Source organism: Meleagris gallopavo, chromosome 20 (genome assembly GCF_000146605.3).
Source record: "Meleagris gallopavo isolate NT-WF06-2002-E0010 breed Aviagen turkey brand Nicholas breeding stock chromosome 20, Turkey_5.1, whole genome shotgun sequence".
In the NCBI taxonomy this organism is placed as follows: Eukaryota; Metazoa; Chordata; class Aves; order Galliformes; family Phasianidae; genus Meleagris; species Meleagris gallopavo.
The window spans coordinates 10039822-10052392 of NC_015030.2; the positions used below are offsets into that span (position 1 = coordinate 10039822).

The following is a 12571-nucleotide window of genomic DNA, read 5'->3' on the forward strand; positions in this document are numbered from 1 at the left end:
CGGACGGACGCTGCTCAGAGCTGCCACGCGTGCCCCACGAATGTTCGTTGGGCGACCGCAGGAAGCACAGGACGGCCTTACCGGGGATTTGAGCTCGTAGGCAGCAGGGTCCATGGAGACGCCGCTGGCCCGGCGTGACTCATAGCCCTGCGCCGCATCCCCGAACACGGCGCTCTTGGGCATGGGCATCGGCGTGGCTGCAGTGTGGATGATGAGCGGTGGGGTGAGGCTTTTCTTCAGCTCTGGGTGCTCGCTCAGGGCCATCACTGGAAGACACAAGGCAGGTTTTAGGGTCCCGCCGCTGTGGGCACGCACACAGCCTGCCCTTGGGTGGGCAGAGCTGCTGCACAATATATGTTTCTCCTCCATGCATCAGGTGGAAGGGGACTAAGAGCCATCTAGGGGCTGAGAGTTTTCCAACAGCATGGTGGGGAAAGCAGGATGTTGAGAATGGGATTGGGTACCAACAAAGAGAGCAGATCCCTTACGTATGACCCCTAACCTTCCACCAACACCCACCTGCTCTTCCTCTGCAGACCCCTGGCTGCACTGGACTCCCTACCTGCTCTCCTCCTCCTCTTTCCCACTCTCAGGGCTCCTCTGCTGTGCCCGTGAGGACACTCCAATAGCATGGATTTCAGATCTGAATGCCATCACATTTCCTTTGCCTGCAGTTACGCTCCCAGCCCTGCAGCACAGTCTTCCAGCTGGGCAGAGTGAGCCACGGCTAAGATGAAGGCATTGTCCCCAGGAGGGATTTCCCACCCAGGATACGTTGTTTTCTCAGCAGAGGGGGTTGTGCAGCAGGGCAGGTGTCCCGGGGTCGTACTCACAGACTGGGTTCGACAAGTTTTTCTTCAGTCCACCTTCCTCTTCCAGGCTGCGGAGGAAGAGCTCGCCCTCTGAGTCGGATTTGGACGCATCCCCCTGCGGCAAACAGAGCGCTTCAGCCGGGGGGGTGAGGGGCTGCCAGCACAAACACACCTCGAACACACGGGACCGCATTGCCAACACCACACCTACAGATCCACCGAGCTGTGTGCCACGATGCAACACCACCTTTCACAAAATGAGGCATGCACATATTTATACCACAGACTAATTAACCTCCTACCAGGAAGACTGGCTGCCTCTGATTCCAAAAGCAGCCCCAGAACGGGATCAGGGAAATAAAAAACAAAAAATGCACTGCTTCTGTTTTTGTGCTGTGGGAATTGCACACCGATGTCAGGGAAGGATGAGCAACGTCTGGACAAACTTTAACCCTACTCATCTCTCTCAATTTATACACCATGGCTTGAAACTCCCCAGGTGTGGGCAATCCCGTGGCTTCCTGGTGATGCTTAGAGAAGCCACCAAGGACTCAGGACGCTGACTTTGCAATACAGCCATGGACACACGGTTTACGGAAGCCCCAGTTGTGCAGAGAAGATCCAATGTCTGCCCCTGGGTGGCCAGCAGGTCCAGCTGCAACACAACATAGGTTTGGAGGATTTTGATGAATTTTGAATCCTGAGAGCTGCTGAGAACCCAGGCTCAGCCCCTGGAGAAGGGCTGAGGTTTACCACAGTGTGCTCGCTCCATCTCGCAGCACGCACCCAGTGAGGGACTTCCCTGCATGCTTCTGTCCATTGGCACTGCAGAAAGGTGCTTAGGGTGTGGTATAGTGAGCATCCATCCGGCAGGAAAAGGTGCTCGCCAGAACCATGCCAATCCACCAGAGGATTTGGGGCTAAAAATGCTTTTCTGGCAAACGGCTCCAAACCCCAGCATGATGCACATCGGGAGGGAGGAGAGGAGGGGAGGGAAGGAGGGAGGGTGCTGGGGTGGAAGCCAAGCAAAGTCTCCCTTAGCTGGAAGGAACCAGGAGCCCAGAACCCCAGCAAGGCCAAGCTGTCCCCGGTGCCCCATGGAGGTTTGGTGCTCGGGTGCTGGGAAGTGGGAAAACCCAGCGGGGTCCCAGGCTGCAGGAAAGCACAGCAACGCAGGGCTGCATTTCTGGAGTGCCCTGCAGCAGCCCAGAGGAAAGTGTGAGGGTGCACAGCATGTGCAGAGATGGGAAAGCGGAGCTGCACGGGGACTCCCCCAGCACCAAACCCCACATCTGGAGCAGAAGCATCTCCTGCAAGCAGTGAGTGCCAGCCCCAGCGCGCTGCCCATTACCTGCTCCTGCACTCCCAGCTTGCCCTTCTGGATAGAAAAGGGGTTGTGAAAGAAGAGGGAGTTACAATCCTTCTGGGAAAGGAGGGCACATCCAGAGGGACCCCAGGGCACAGCAGCTCTGCCAGCATGTACCCGAGATGACAGGATGCATTCAGATATGGCAGGAAAGGATTTTGTGCTAAAGGAAGAGCCAGACTTCTCGGAGAGGGCAGAAGGGGAAGGCAGTGAAGAGAAACACGCAGCCGGCACCTGAGCAAGGCTTGGAGTGCGCTGCACTTCTGGGATGTGCAGTGTCCACAGCCCCCTGCCCATCCCAACCCCACATCCCAACCCTCATCCTGGGATGCTCCTGTGTCTCTGACTGACCTCACCCTACAGAGCATGGGGCTCTGGCACGCTCCAGCTTGATTCCAGGTCCCTTCAGTGCCCCATGTGGGATGCAGAGAGCAGACGTGCCTGAGGACCAGCAGCACTGCCCGACCAGCATGGGTGTGAGCACACTGCTACGGTCCCATCTGCTGCAAGCCCCGTGGGTGAGCTCAGCTCACTGCAAGGCTGCACAGAGAGCTGAGCCTGGAGCCACCCTGCTCCCCAGAGCACCCACCTTCATTCCTCCAGCACCCCAGAGAAGGAAGGGACTTAAAACTGAGGCTGACTCAACAGTGAGGACAACAAAAAGAAAAGAATGATATCCCAACAACCCCTGACAGCACGACAGCAACAACGATGAGGACGGCAGCACGGTGTGTGACCAGGCACCACGAGGAACACAACCATGGGGGTGTGGGAGGCTCATGCGTGGCCGTACGTACCGCCGCCGAGTCGCCCGGCAGCTGAATACAGCTCAGCTGCCCCCCAGCATCTTCCCGCTTGGAGATCTCCTGAAGGAGAAACAGGGCAGGGAGGGGGGAGGAAGGGGAAGGAGGGTTCAATTTTCACAGTTTCGACAGCAGAAATGAGAGGGGAAAAAAAAAACCACAAACAAAAAAAACCAACACGAGGGGAGGCAGGGAGGGGATGGGGAAAGGCAGATGGAGAAGGGCGGCGTGTGGCCACGATGGAGAGCCGGGGGAGCAGCCCCGACGGGGCCAGCCTTACCTTTAAATTAAGTGTTTCAGACCGAGAGCTTGATGCAGCTCCGAAGTGATAATTGCGCTAATGAAACACCAGCTAATTATTGAAAACACGATTTCTTCTTTTCTTTTTGCAGCTGCATAATGGGATCTTTATTTATTATGCCATCATTAGGCAGCAGCGGAGGCTTCTAATGAATGTTTGATTAACACAACATCAGCCCTCTCACAGCCAGGTGAAATACCTCCAGCACCTCTTCTCAGCACCACGACTCGGTACCTCTCGACCCACTGGAGAAGCAGCAGCACTCGTGGCCCTTTGCTCACCAGCATGGGGTGGGATGTGTGGCCCTGGGCACGCTCACTGCTTGCCCTCGCTGCTCCTTGGGGCATGGCAGCAGTGCTCCAGACTGCAACCCACAGATGGAGAACTCGCCCTGCTCTCAGCCGGGATGAAGAGTTTTAGAAAGGCTGAGTCCTTGGAGTTTTCTACAATTCTCTGATCGGTTCAGGGATCTGAATGGGACATGGGGTCTTGCTAGCCATGGACACTTAATTTAAAGTCATTGACTGTAAGAGATTGACTGTGAGAGAAAGAGGAGGAAAAGCCATCAAAAGAAACCATGGAAACACTTTTCCTTCACAAAGACAATCCCAATGAAACCGATAGGGGTGCAAAAGATACGGGATGTAACAAAAACACCATTCAAAAATCTCCACATGGGGAAAATGGGCTTCAGTCCTTTGGTTGAAGTCCAAGTCCTGCTTTCTGCAGGTTCTGCCACTGCAGCCAGAGCACTGCAACACCGTGCAGGGTGAGCGCGGGGCTGGGGGTGGCCCCGGGGCACCAGGCAGCAATTAGGGCACAAGGCAGGGAAAGGGGCAGAGGTGGGAGTGAGGACGAGGCAAGAGGAGGCTGGGAGGATCGCCAATGGAAGAATACGCTTTGGAGATAACGTCGTCAGGGAGTCCCTCGTGAGAGGAGCTTTGTGTCTGACAGAGAGGAGCCATTGTTAGCTTCAGAGAGAAATCCCAGGGCAGAGACCTGCGCTCAGGCAGCGATTTCAAATGAGCAGCTCCATCAAATGGGGTCCCCTGCTCACCTTCCCCACACAAACACCCAGCCTGAGCTCAATCAGAGAACATGTGCCCAAAAATAGCCACGCTGCGTCACGTCCTGAGCGTGCCTCCTGCACTGGGGGAGCAGGTTACAAAAAGAAAGAAAAAATGGGGGGAGAAAATCAACTCGGCAAAATATATTGCTCCATATTCAAAGTTTGGAACGGCTCCTTCTTCTTTCCCGATTGCTTATATACATCTGCTGCCTAGCAACTGGGGCTGCAAAGCCGTGCACTAAAATTAACGAGGTGCTTGCAGATTGAGGAAAGGCAGTCAAGGACTGGGGAGATAAAGGCAGCCGCCCTGAGATTGTGTTTCAGCCTGGAAAGCTGAAGGAGAGTGGAAAAACACCTCGCTCAGAGGAAGGGTCGAGTGCAAGGGCTGGAGAGGGACAAGGGGTTTGTTTACAGGGAGGGATGATCTCTCTATTAATGCTGCTGAGGAGAGGATCCTTCGTGCACTCTCTATTAAAGCCCAGAGGGAGAGGTGTGTGGGAGCTGCAGAGCTGCAGGGATGCAGAGCGCTGAGGTCCGGGTGCTGTGGCTGTGCTGGATCCCCCCCGTGGGCTCCCGGCCCCAGCAGCTCCCGCTGAGCTCCCTCTTTCACACGTTGCCATTTACCGGAGGAGCGCTGAGAGCTCAGAATAACAAGGATGTGGAAGGAAGATGATTAGTAAAACACCTCTCTACAAGCCTGAGATAGAAAACAGCACTGTAAGCAAAGTGGTTAATTGCATGAATCAGGTGCAAGGCCATCAAAATCACATGGTTGGGCAGAGCTATTGCCCGAGGGGCAGAGGAGGCGCCGGGCTTTGGAGGCTGTGCTGGGTCGTGGTCCCGGCGCTCAGTGCTCGCCGCTCCGTGCCGGCTCAGCAGAGATGCGCCCTTAAAGCTGCGGACATGGGAACAGAACCGCAGCGCGTTGCGGTGAATGACAGCGAGCGGTGCTGCGGTGCCAGCTGGCTGCAAGCGGGCGGGGGAAATCGCTGCCAGCCAGAAGCAAGCAGAGTGCCATGTGCTCCAGCACCAAACAGGCGGCGGGGCTGGGGGGTCACCTCCCTAGGGACAGGGGGTGAGGAAGGGGTGGCTGCACAGCAGGGCTGAGCCTTGGGCGAGACACGGGGCTCTGCCACTCAGGCGACCTTCAGAGAATCAATTTGCTTGGCTGAACAGACAAAGGTTTGGTTTCGAAGCCGTCATCGCTCTGCAAGCCAAGGAGCCTTCTACCTCTTCTCACTCAGGCAAAGGAACACTGAGCTATGGAAGAGAACTGGCGGTGACCTTCCCTTCAGGCTGAATGGTGGTGGAGGGGGAGTGTACAAGAGAAACGGCCACAGCAGTAACAATTAAACAAGAAAACACCGACACAGAGAGACGATACAGAAAAATGAGAGAATTTCTTCTAGCTATCTCCTGGTACGATTCCATTAACGTAACTCTAGATTGCACTGCAAAAATAATAACAATAATAAAAATAAATACGGTTCTGCGCATAGCTGTTCCCAGGCTGGTAGGATATTAGGACACAGGGGCAACAAATCTTAAATAATATTCCGCTGCTCGGCTCACTTAGCAGCAGCAGAGACAGTATGTAAAAGCACAGGCATAGAAGCAGTCCCAGCAAACAGCTTTGGGCTGCTGCTCCCCCTCTGGTCCCCGGCAGGACGCAGCCCCCCATCCCTCTGCACACTGGGAAACTCCTATGGGGTGGGTGGGCACCGCAGGTCCCCGTTTTGGGGTGCAGCTCCAGAAATTGCAGCCACAGAAATTGCAGCTCCAGGCAAACCCCCCAACCTTCCCAAAATCCCACAGCTCCCTGGGTGCCGCGTGGAGCTGGCAGGGATGAGGACCAGGTGCCTTAAAATGGAGACCATTGCGGTGCTGGAAGCAGGAGGAGCTCCACGAGCACGCGCTGCCAAAGAAGTTAATCATGCTCCTAATCTCCCAGCAGCCTGCGTAAGTTTTCAGGAAGGGTTTTAATCTGGCTCACAAACATGGAGAGAACTGTTTCAAAGGCACTGTCATAGCAGTTATCCCATCTGCAGTGCCTGACTCACCGCTGAGTTCTCCCTCCTGCATTAATGCTAACAATGCTTTTCATTTAAGCCCTTCATTTAAAGGACTTGCTGTATTAAACTGTGCCTTGGCTAAGCAGAAAGAAGGGAGGGGAAAAAAAAGAAAAAAGAAAAAAAAGACCTCATTTTTCCCCACTTCTTTTCATGAACCACTCTGGTAAATGTGCTGCTGCCCACTTCGGAAATCACATTCCTGCTGCAGGTCTGCAGACTCTGAAACATTCAAAGCCAACAAAGGCAGAGTGAGAGAACATTACCTCCGTCTGGAAACCCTCCACCAGGATGGCCACCAGCAGGTTGAAGAGAACGTAATTCCCGAACGTCATGAGGGCAATGAAGTAGAGTGCTGCCCAGGAGGAGGTAGATGCCATGCCGTTGTAGAGGACCTTGTTCCAGTCTTCCTGGGTCAAAATCTGCAGAGAAAAAGCCTCAGGAGCGTCAGACAGAGAGCGGCACGCTGGCATCTGCTCCGGGTGAGCAGTCTGCAGGCAAGCATCCCAGGTTTGGACACGACCCCTAGCTGGAACTAAACTAACGTCCCTATTTCAGCGCCTCTGCAACAAGAGCTCCACCGAGCCGTGCAGCCGCCCCACCCCCCGGCCCCAGAGGGCAACAGGTCGGGCTGCTCTCTGCTCAGTACCTGGAAAACGGTGACGATGGCCCAGAGCAAGGAGTCGAAGTTCTTCCTGTCGGGCAGAGTGTCGCCGTCCCGCTCGGAAGCGAACTTGCAGCCAAAGAGGTGCATCCCCAGAATGCTGCGAGGAGAGCGCAGTGCTGAGCCGGGGCTGCACCGCAGCGCTGCCCCCAGCTCCAGCAGGGCCCTTCCATCCCATCTTTTGAAAGATGAGTCACTCCTTCACTGAAAAGCACTCCTAGAGAACTCCTAGAGCAAACTGAGAGTGAATTCGGGTCAACCGTGTCGCACGGCTTCGGAAAGTGAGCCCGTTCCTTCCTTTTCTTTTCCTTTGTGTTTTGTCAGTCACAACATTTTGTTTCAGCTCTTTCTAAACAAAATGTTTTGACTTCTCCCTTTGCGATGACACGATTTTCAGCAAAATATGCTTAAACTGAATAGGGAAGACAAAAAGGGTTCCTGCGAAAAGCCTGAATGGAGCATATCAGGGGGCTCACCACATCTTTTCCAATTTTGACATGAAAACAGAATATCTTTCATTTCAGATTGATGCTAAAGGAATAATTTGTCTTCCCCTGCTCTCAGCCAGTAACCTGCATAATCACATTATTCACAGCTCTGTTCAGCATCGTGGCAGCAAACAGTGCTTCGGAGCAAAATGCCTCACTGGGAAAAGGATCATTACTGCACAGAGCAGCTTTCATCAGCCTTCCAGCACTGGGACACTGGAGGAGTGGATGCTACATGGCTTTGAGTTGAAATCCAGACCCAAATCCAGAATTCTGGGGCTACCCCAAACCTATTTCTAGCATTCCCACTGCAGAACTTTACTTCTCTGAGGAGGCCATGCCAGAGCACGAGCACCACTTCTGCTGCCTTTATTTTAGCAACATTGCCCTCTTCCTTAACAATATTCTCAGCACCAGGCTCGTCTGCGTGTAATGGGACAGATGTTTCGGGGTGGTGTCAAGGAATCATCCAGATGAAGGATTTTCCTTGCAAATGATCTCACGAAGACAGATGTCCGATTTGGCCAGAATTAAAAGAAGATTGTCATCAAACCACTGCCAGTGCTGCTCTGGGACTGTGAGCTCAGAAACGGCCCAGCACGGTCCCCTCGCATCCCCACGGGATCCCACTGAACACCCCGGAACGCAGAGCTCTCACCAGGCACCCACCTAAATATGAAGATGAAGAGCATCAGCAGCATGCAGAAGGTGGCCACGTTGTCCATGGTCTTCATGAGGACAACAAGCTGCCGCTGCAGGGCTGGCATGAAGCGCACCAGCTTCAGAACCCGCATGAGCCGGAAGGTCCGCAGCACTGAGAGCCCCCCGCCTTGCTGCCCCACGATCTCCCACACGCTGAGAGGAAAAGAGTTCGTTGTGGGATGGGCAGAGAACACCTGGCACGAAGGCATGGGGAGAAGAAGCAAAGGAGAGGGGGGAATTCGGAGGGAAGAGAGATGGGGAGTGGGAGACCCTCCACGGGCAGAGAGGAGCTCCCAGCGCCTCCTGGAGCTGAACCCCACCAGGGTCAGAAGCCCTCAGCTGCAACCACAGTTTGGTACGTGCCCAAAAGCAGTTATTTAGCTGGGCAATCGATGTGCCATTTGGGTCCCAGATTCTCCCAAGACGGATAACTTTCTGCATGGCTCTCTCAGAAATGACCAGAAAATAACCTCAAAACCTACTAGCAATTGTGTCTGATTGTGTTAACTTACAGCAGAGAGAAGCGCCATAGGAAGGCAGTTATGCCCACTCACCATTACGTCCCATTTTAATGGGCTAGCCAAATGAAGGGAAACGCGCGTAAAGGAAGCTCTGGGTTTGTACCTAATCACCACGATGATCCCATCAAAGATGTTGTATGGGTTCTTAATGTAGCCAAAGGGGCCGTAAACAAGGACTTTGAGCAGCATCTCCAGGGCAAAGAGGCTCGTGAAGACGATGTTGCTGATCTCCAAGGCGTTGGTGAGCTCCTCCGGCTGGAAAAGAAGGGGTGGAATGGTTGGTTGTCCATTTGGAAAATACACCTGAAAATACAGCCAGCCCAAATAGCACAAGTGTAGGAACATGAGGCTGATGGCAGCAGGACAACGTGACAACAGCTCACTTGAAGCCCAGGAGAGAGAAGGAAAACACCATTAGATATTTCATGTTTATACATCCGTTGGAAACTGAGGAAGTAAATCCAGATGTGGACTTTGCATACATCACAGTTAGCAGTAGGTTTATGTCAAAGTGTCACGAACCAAAAGATTTAAGCTAAACCTTTCTAGAGCAGAGGCTTTGGGTGCTGCAACTGAAATACCTCCAAAAAACCTCACTATCAGGAGACCTGAACAGCACTACTGCAGGAGGGCCCAATCCCAGTGTTTCAGTCAGGCAACCTAAAAATAGAAAAAGAAAAAAAACCAGCAAACTGACTTCCAGCAATCTTGGACCTAAATTAATGCCTTTGTGTTTTTCTGACACACTTCACAGGGGGTTCCCAACAATGCCTGCAGACACCAAGCGCTGCGCTTTCCGTGGCAGGTGGGCGGGCATAATTGGAAAACATATGGCAGAAGACAAAAGCAGTGCTGTAGTCTGCTTGGGATCAGACTTCACCACCAGCATCATCAGGAGGAGATCTCAACCCAAAGCCCTTTTCCCCATTTAACCCCAAAGCACAGCCACAAGCACAGCACAGCCACGGGGCCACAGAAGCTGCAGGTCCCAGCCCCAGCAGGCAGTGTGGGAGCCCAAAGGCTTGGTGTCACCGTCCTGCTCAGAGCGTCATCAGCTCTGCTTCAGAGACAGGAGAAACCAAAGGTTTTATGGCTATATGCTGTCTATAAACAGTTAAATCCCCGTGGACTTCCAGTCCCTGCTGTTTCTGTGTGTTGAAGTCTCCAGGCACAGCTGGCCGAGCCTGTTTAGCTCGAGTTCCTCCACCCCAATGCGGTGGCAGCTGGGGACTCAAACTGCTCTGACGTTATCTCAGCAGTGCAGCAGTCCCAGAGGACCTGCGGAGGTCCTGGTGGGACTTTGTGATGACAAAGCAGCAGTCCCCAGGTGGCAGAGCAGGAAACGGCAGCATCAACAGAGAAAAATAATTGAAAAGGAGAAAAGGGGGATTTGAATGCTTCCTGCGCCTCAGACATCCTGGTGGATGAGCATCCCCTTGGCTAGCATCTGCCAAGCACACACCTGACATGATCTAGAGCTCAAGTGCCAATGCCTCGGCTCCCAGTATTAAACACAGCGCTGGTTTAACATCCCATCCCTATGGGAATAACTCAGACACGAAGTAACAAACAGGCTGGGAATCCATACACTAAGCTGCACCTCAGGACAATTTTAAACGGCTGAAAGTCTACATCAGTCCCAAAAAAAGCCAGCTCACGTAGAAGTCCCCCGTGCCGCAGCAGCAGAGCTCTCACCATTGCAGCAGCAGTGCCGTAGGGAAAGCAGCGTGCTCCTGGCACAGCCCCACGGAGCCCTGCTGCTGCCTGCCGTGTGCCCACCAGCAGCCCCTCCTCCCTACTGGGTTGTACCCAAAAATCCACCTGCCCTCTGCTGCTGCTCCATGCGATCTTTCCGATTTTCCTTTGCAAACACCTGAGGTGCTGAGCGCACATTGTGAAAGCAGAGCAGGATCTCCTGACTAAATGGAGAATTAATAACAAAAACCTGAGATTAATGGTCCAAACCGACTGAAGCTGGCAGGAAAGCCTCCCCTCCCCATGCAGAAGATGTGCATCCCCAGCACAGCCCAGTGCTGCCGCAGGAAAGGAGCATCCCAAAGAATTATTCTGCACTGGGAAACAGCACGTCCCAAGGCAGCAGATGGGTGCTGTGAGTTACACAGAGGGGTTTCCTTGGGGTGCTCCCATGTGGCAATTCCCACGGCGTAGCTCATGGGGCTCCACATCCCTTCCACAGGACGCATCACCGCTGTGCCACGAGCGGTGCCTTCACACACCTGGGAATTATCTGTGGGGATGGAGGTGGGCTGTGCTGTGTGCCCGCCTGAGGGGATGCTCACCCTGCAGGGACACAGAGCCTGGGGGCAATGCCGAACCCCAGCTACGGGATTCCCAAGGAGCCACATGCACAGATAATGAGGCTGCTCTGAAGGTGCTGCTGCCTTCGGGAAATCACAGGCGTGTCTGAAGCATCCTCCCTTTGGCAGCGCTAAAATCCTGCAGGGAAGTGGCTTTTCCACCCAGTGGGAATTAAAACTGTCATCTCAAAGTAGATGGAAGAGTTTCAGATGTGGCCAACTCTAATGTTCTGAAAGCCCTGCCCTTCATGTCAGCCCCTACTCCCTCATCCATTTGCTCTGTACCGCAAAATGGAATAGGAAAATATAAATAACACAGCCTGAAGAAGAACACGGAAACTTTCGTTCACAAAATGTTCAAACAGATGCTTCAAATATCTCAGATAATGTTTTTATATATATATATATATATATGTCTCTAAAGTGAAGTCTGCTAATCTCCTCATCAGTAGCAGCAGTGACTAATTACAATGAAAACATCCTATGATTAAATGAGCAGCACCCAGAAGGAGAGAGATGCAGGCATCGGCTCATCCTCCATAAATCCAGAACTGCGTCTCCAGGACACTCTCCCCACTGGACAACAGACGTGGTGCCCTGGATACATCACCCCCTGTTAGCTCTGTGTTCGCACAGTGTCAGTGTGTTGCCGTACAGCACGGCACGTTGATGAGAGCTGGCAGCACATAAAACAGAAGCAGCAAACAAACACCGTGCTGCAAAACAACACGGCGGGGAGCGGGGCATGGGAAGGGTGAGCTGGGCAGGGGGCTTGGGCACACAGAACACCCCGAATTCAGCTGCAGAAGAAAGAAAACATCCATCCCATTCACCTCCCTTCCCCCATGCATGCTTGGGGGAGCACCCCAAGCCCAACCCAGCGCTCACATGGGCTGCGCTCCCCCATTCCCCACAATAGGGCGATGGAATGCTACCGAACACCCTGCCACACCTTGCAGAGAGCTCACGAGGCTTTCGTTCCTGCCTTCCTCCAGCCATGGCAGCAAAATGACCGTGCCACAACCCAGGAGTTGGAATCGATGATCTTCAAGGGTCCCTTCTAACTTGGCCTATTCTGTGGTTCTATGGCACACAGTGCCCACCACCACTGGACCTACACACACAGGGTCCATGTGGGCACACCTGCAGTGGTTGTGCCCTGCCAGGGGGTGCCTGCATCCCGCCCAGAAGCACCTTCCCCTCTATCACCCCAACAACAAAACAGAACACCAAAACCTTCCATTCCCCAGTGCAAAGGGGTGCCTGGGGGGCAGGGAGCATCCAGGACAGCACACAAACTCTTGAGCCGTTCCGCAACTGCGGAACAGAGCCCTCCTGAAAGCATTTCCATGGCAACTAGAGAAAAATACCACAGAAAGAAAATAACGACCTCAGCTATTTCCCAGGAAACACCAACATTTTACTGAGTCATCACCTGCAGATTTTATATATATATAT

At 53.5% G+C, this 12571-nt stretch overlaps 1 protein-coding gene across 1 annotated transcript in view; it reads right to left on the reverse strand.

The window, feature by feature from the left end:
• Nucleotides 1-12571, reverse strand: part of CACNA1G (calcium voltage-gated channel subunit alpha1 G) — a gene marked incomplete at its 5' end in the record, with an annotated part of 82336 nt that overhangs the window by 50909 nt on the left and 18856 nt on the right. The window contains 7 exons of the mRNA XM_031556388.1: nt 9-266; nt 834-927; nt 2976-3044; nt 6687-6842; nt 7070-7184; nt 8242-8427; nt 8899-9050. Coding sequence (XP_031412248.1) covers nt 9-266; nt 834-927; nt 2976-3044; nt 6687-6842; nt 7070-7184; nt 8242-8427; nt 8899-9050 — 1030 coding nt within the window. The remainder of the gene's footprint in view (nt 1-8; nt 267-833; nt 928-2975; nt 3045-6686; nt 6843-7069; nt 7185-8241; nt 8428-8898; nt 9051-12571) is intronic.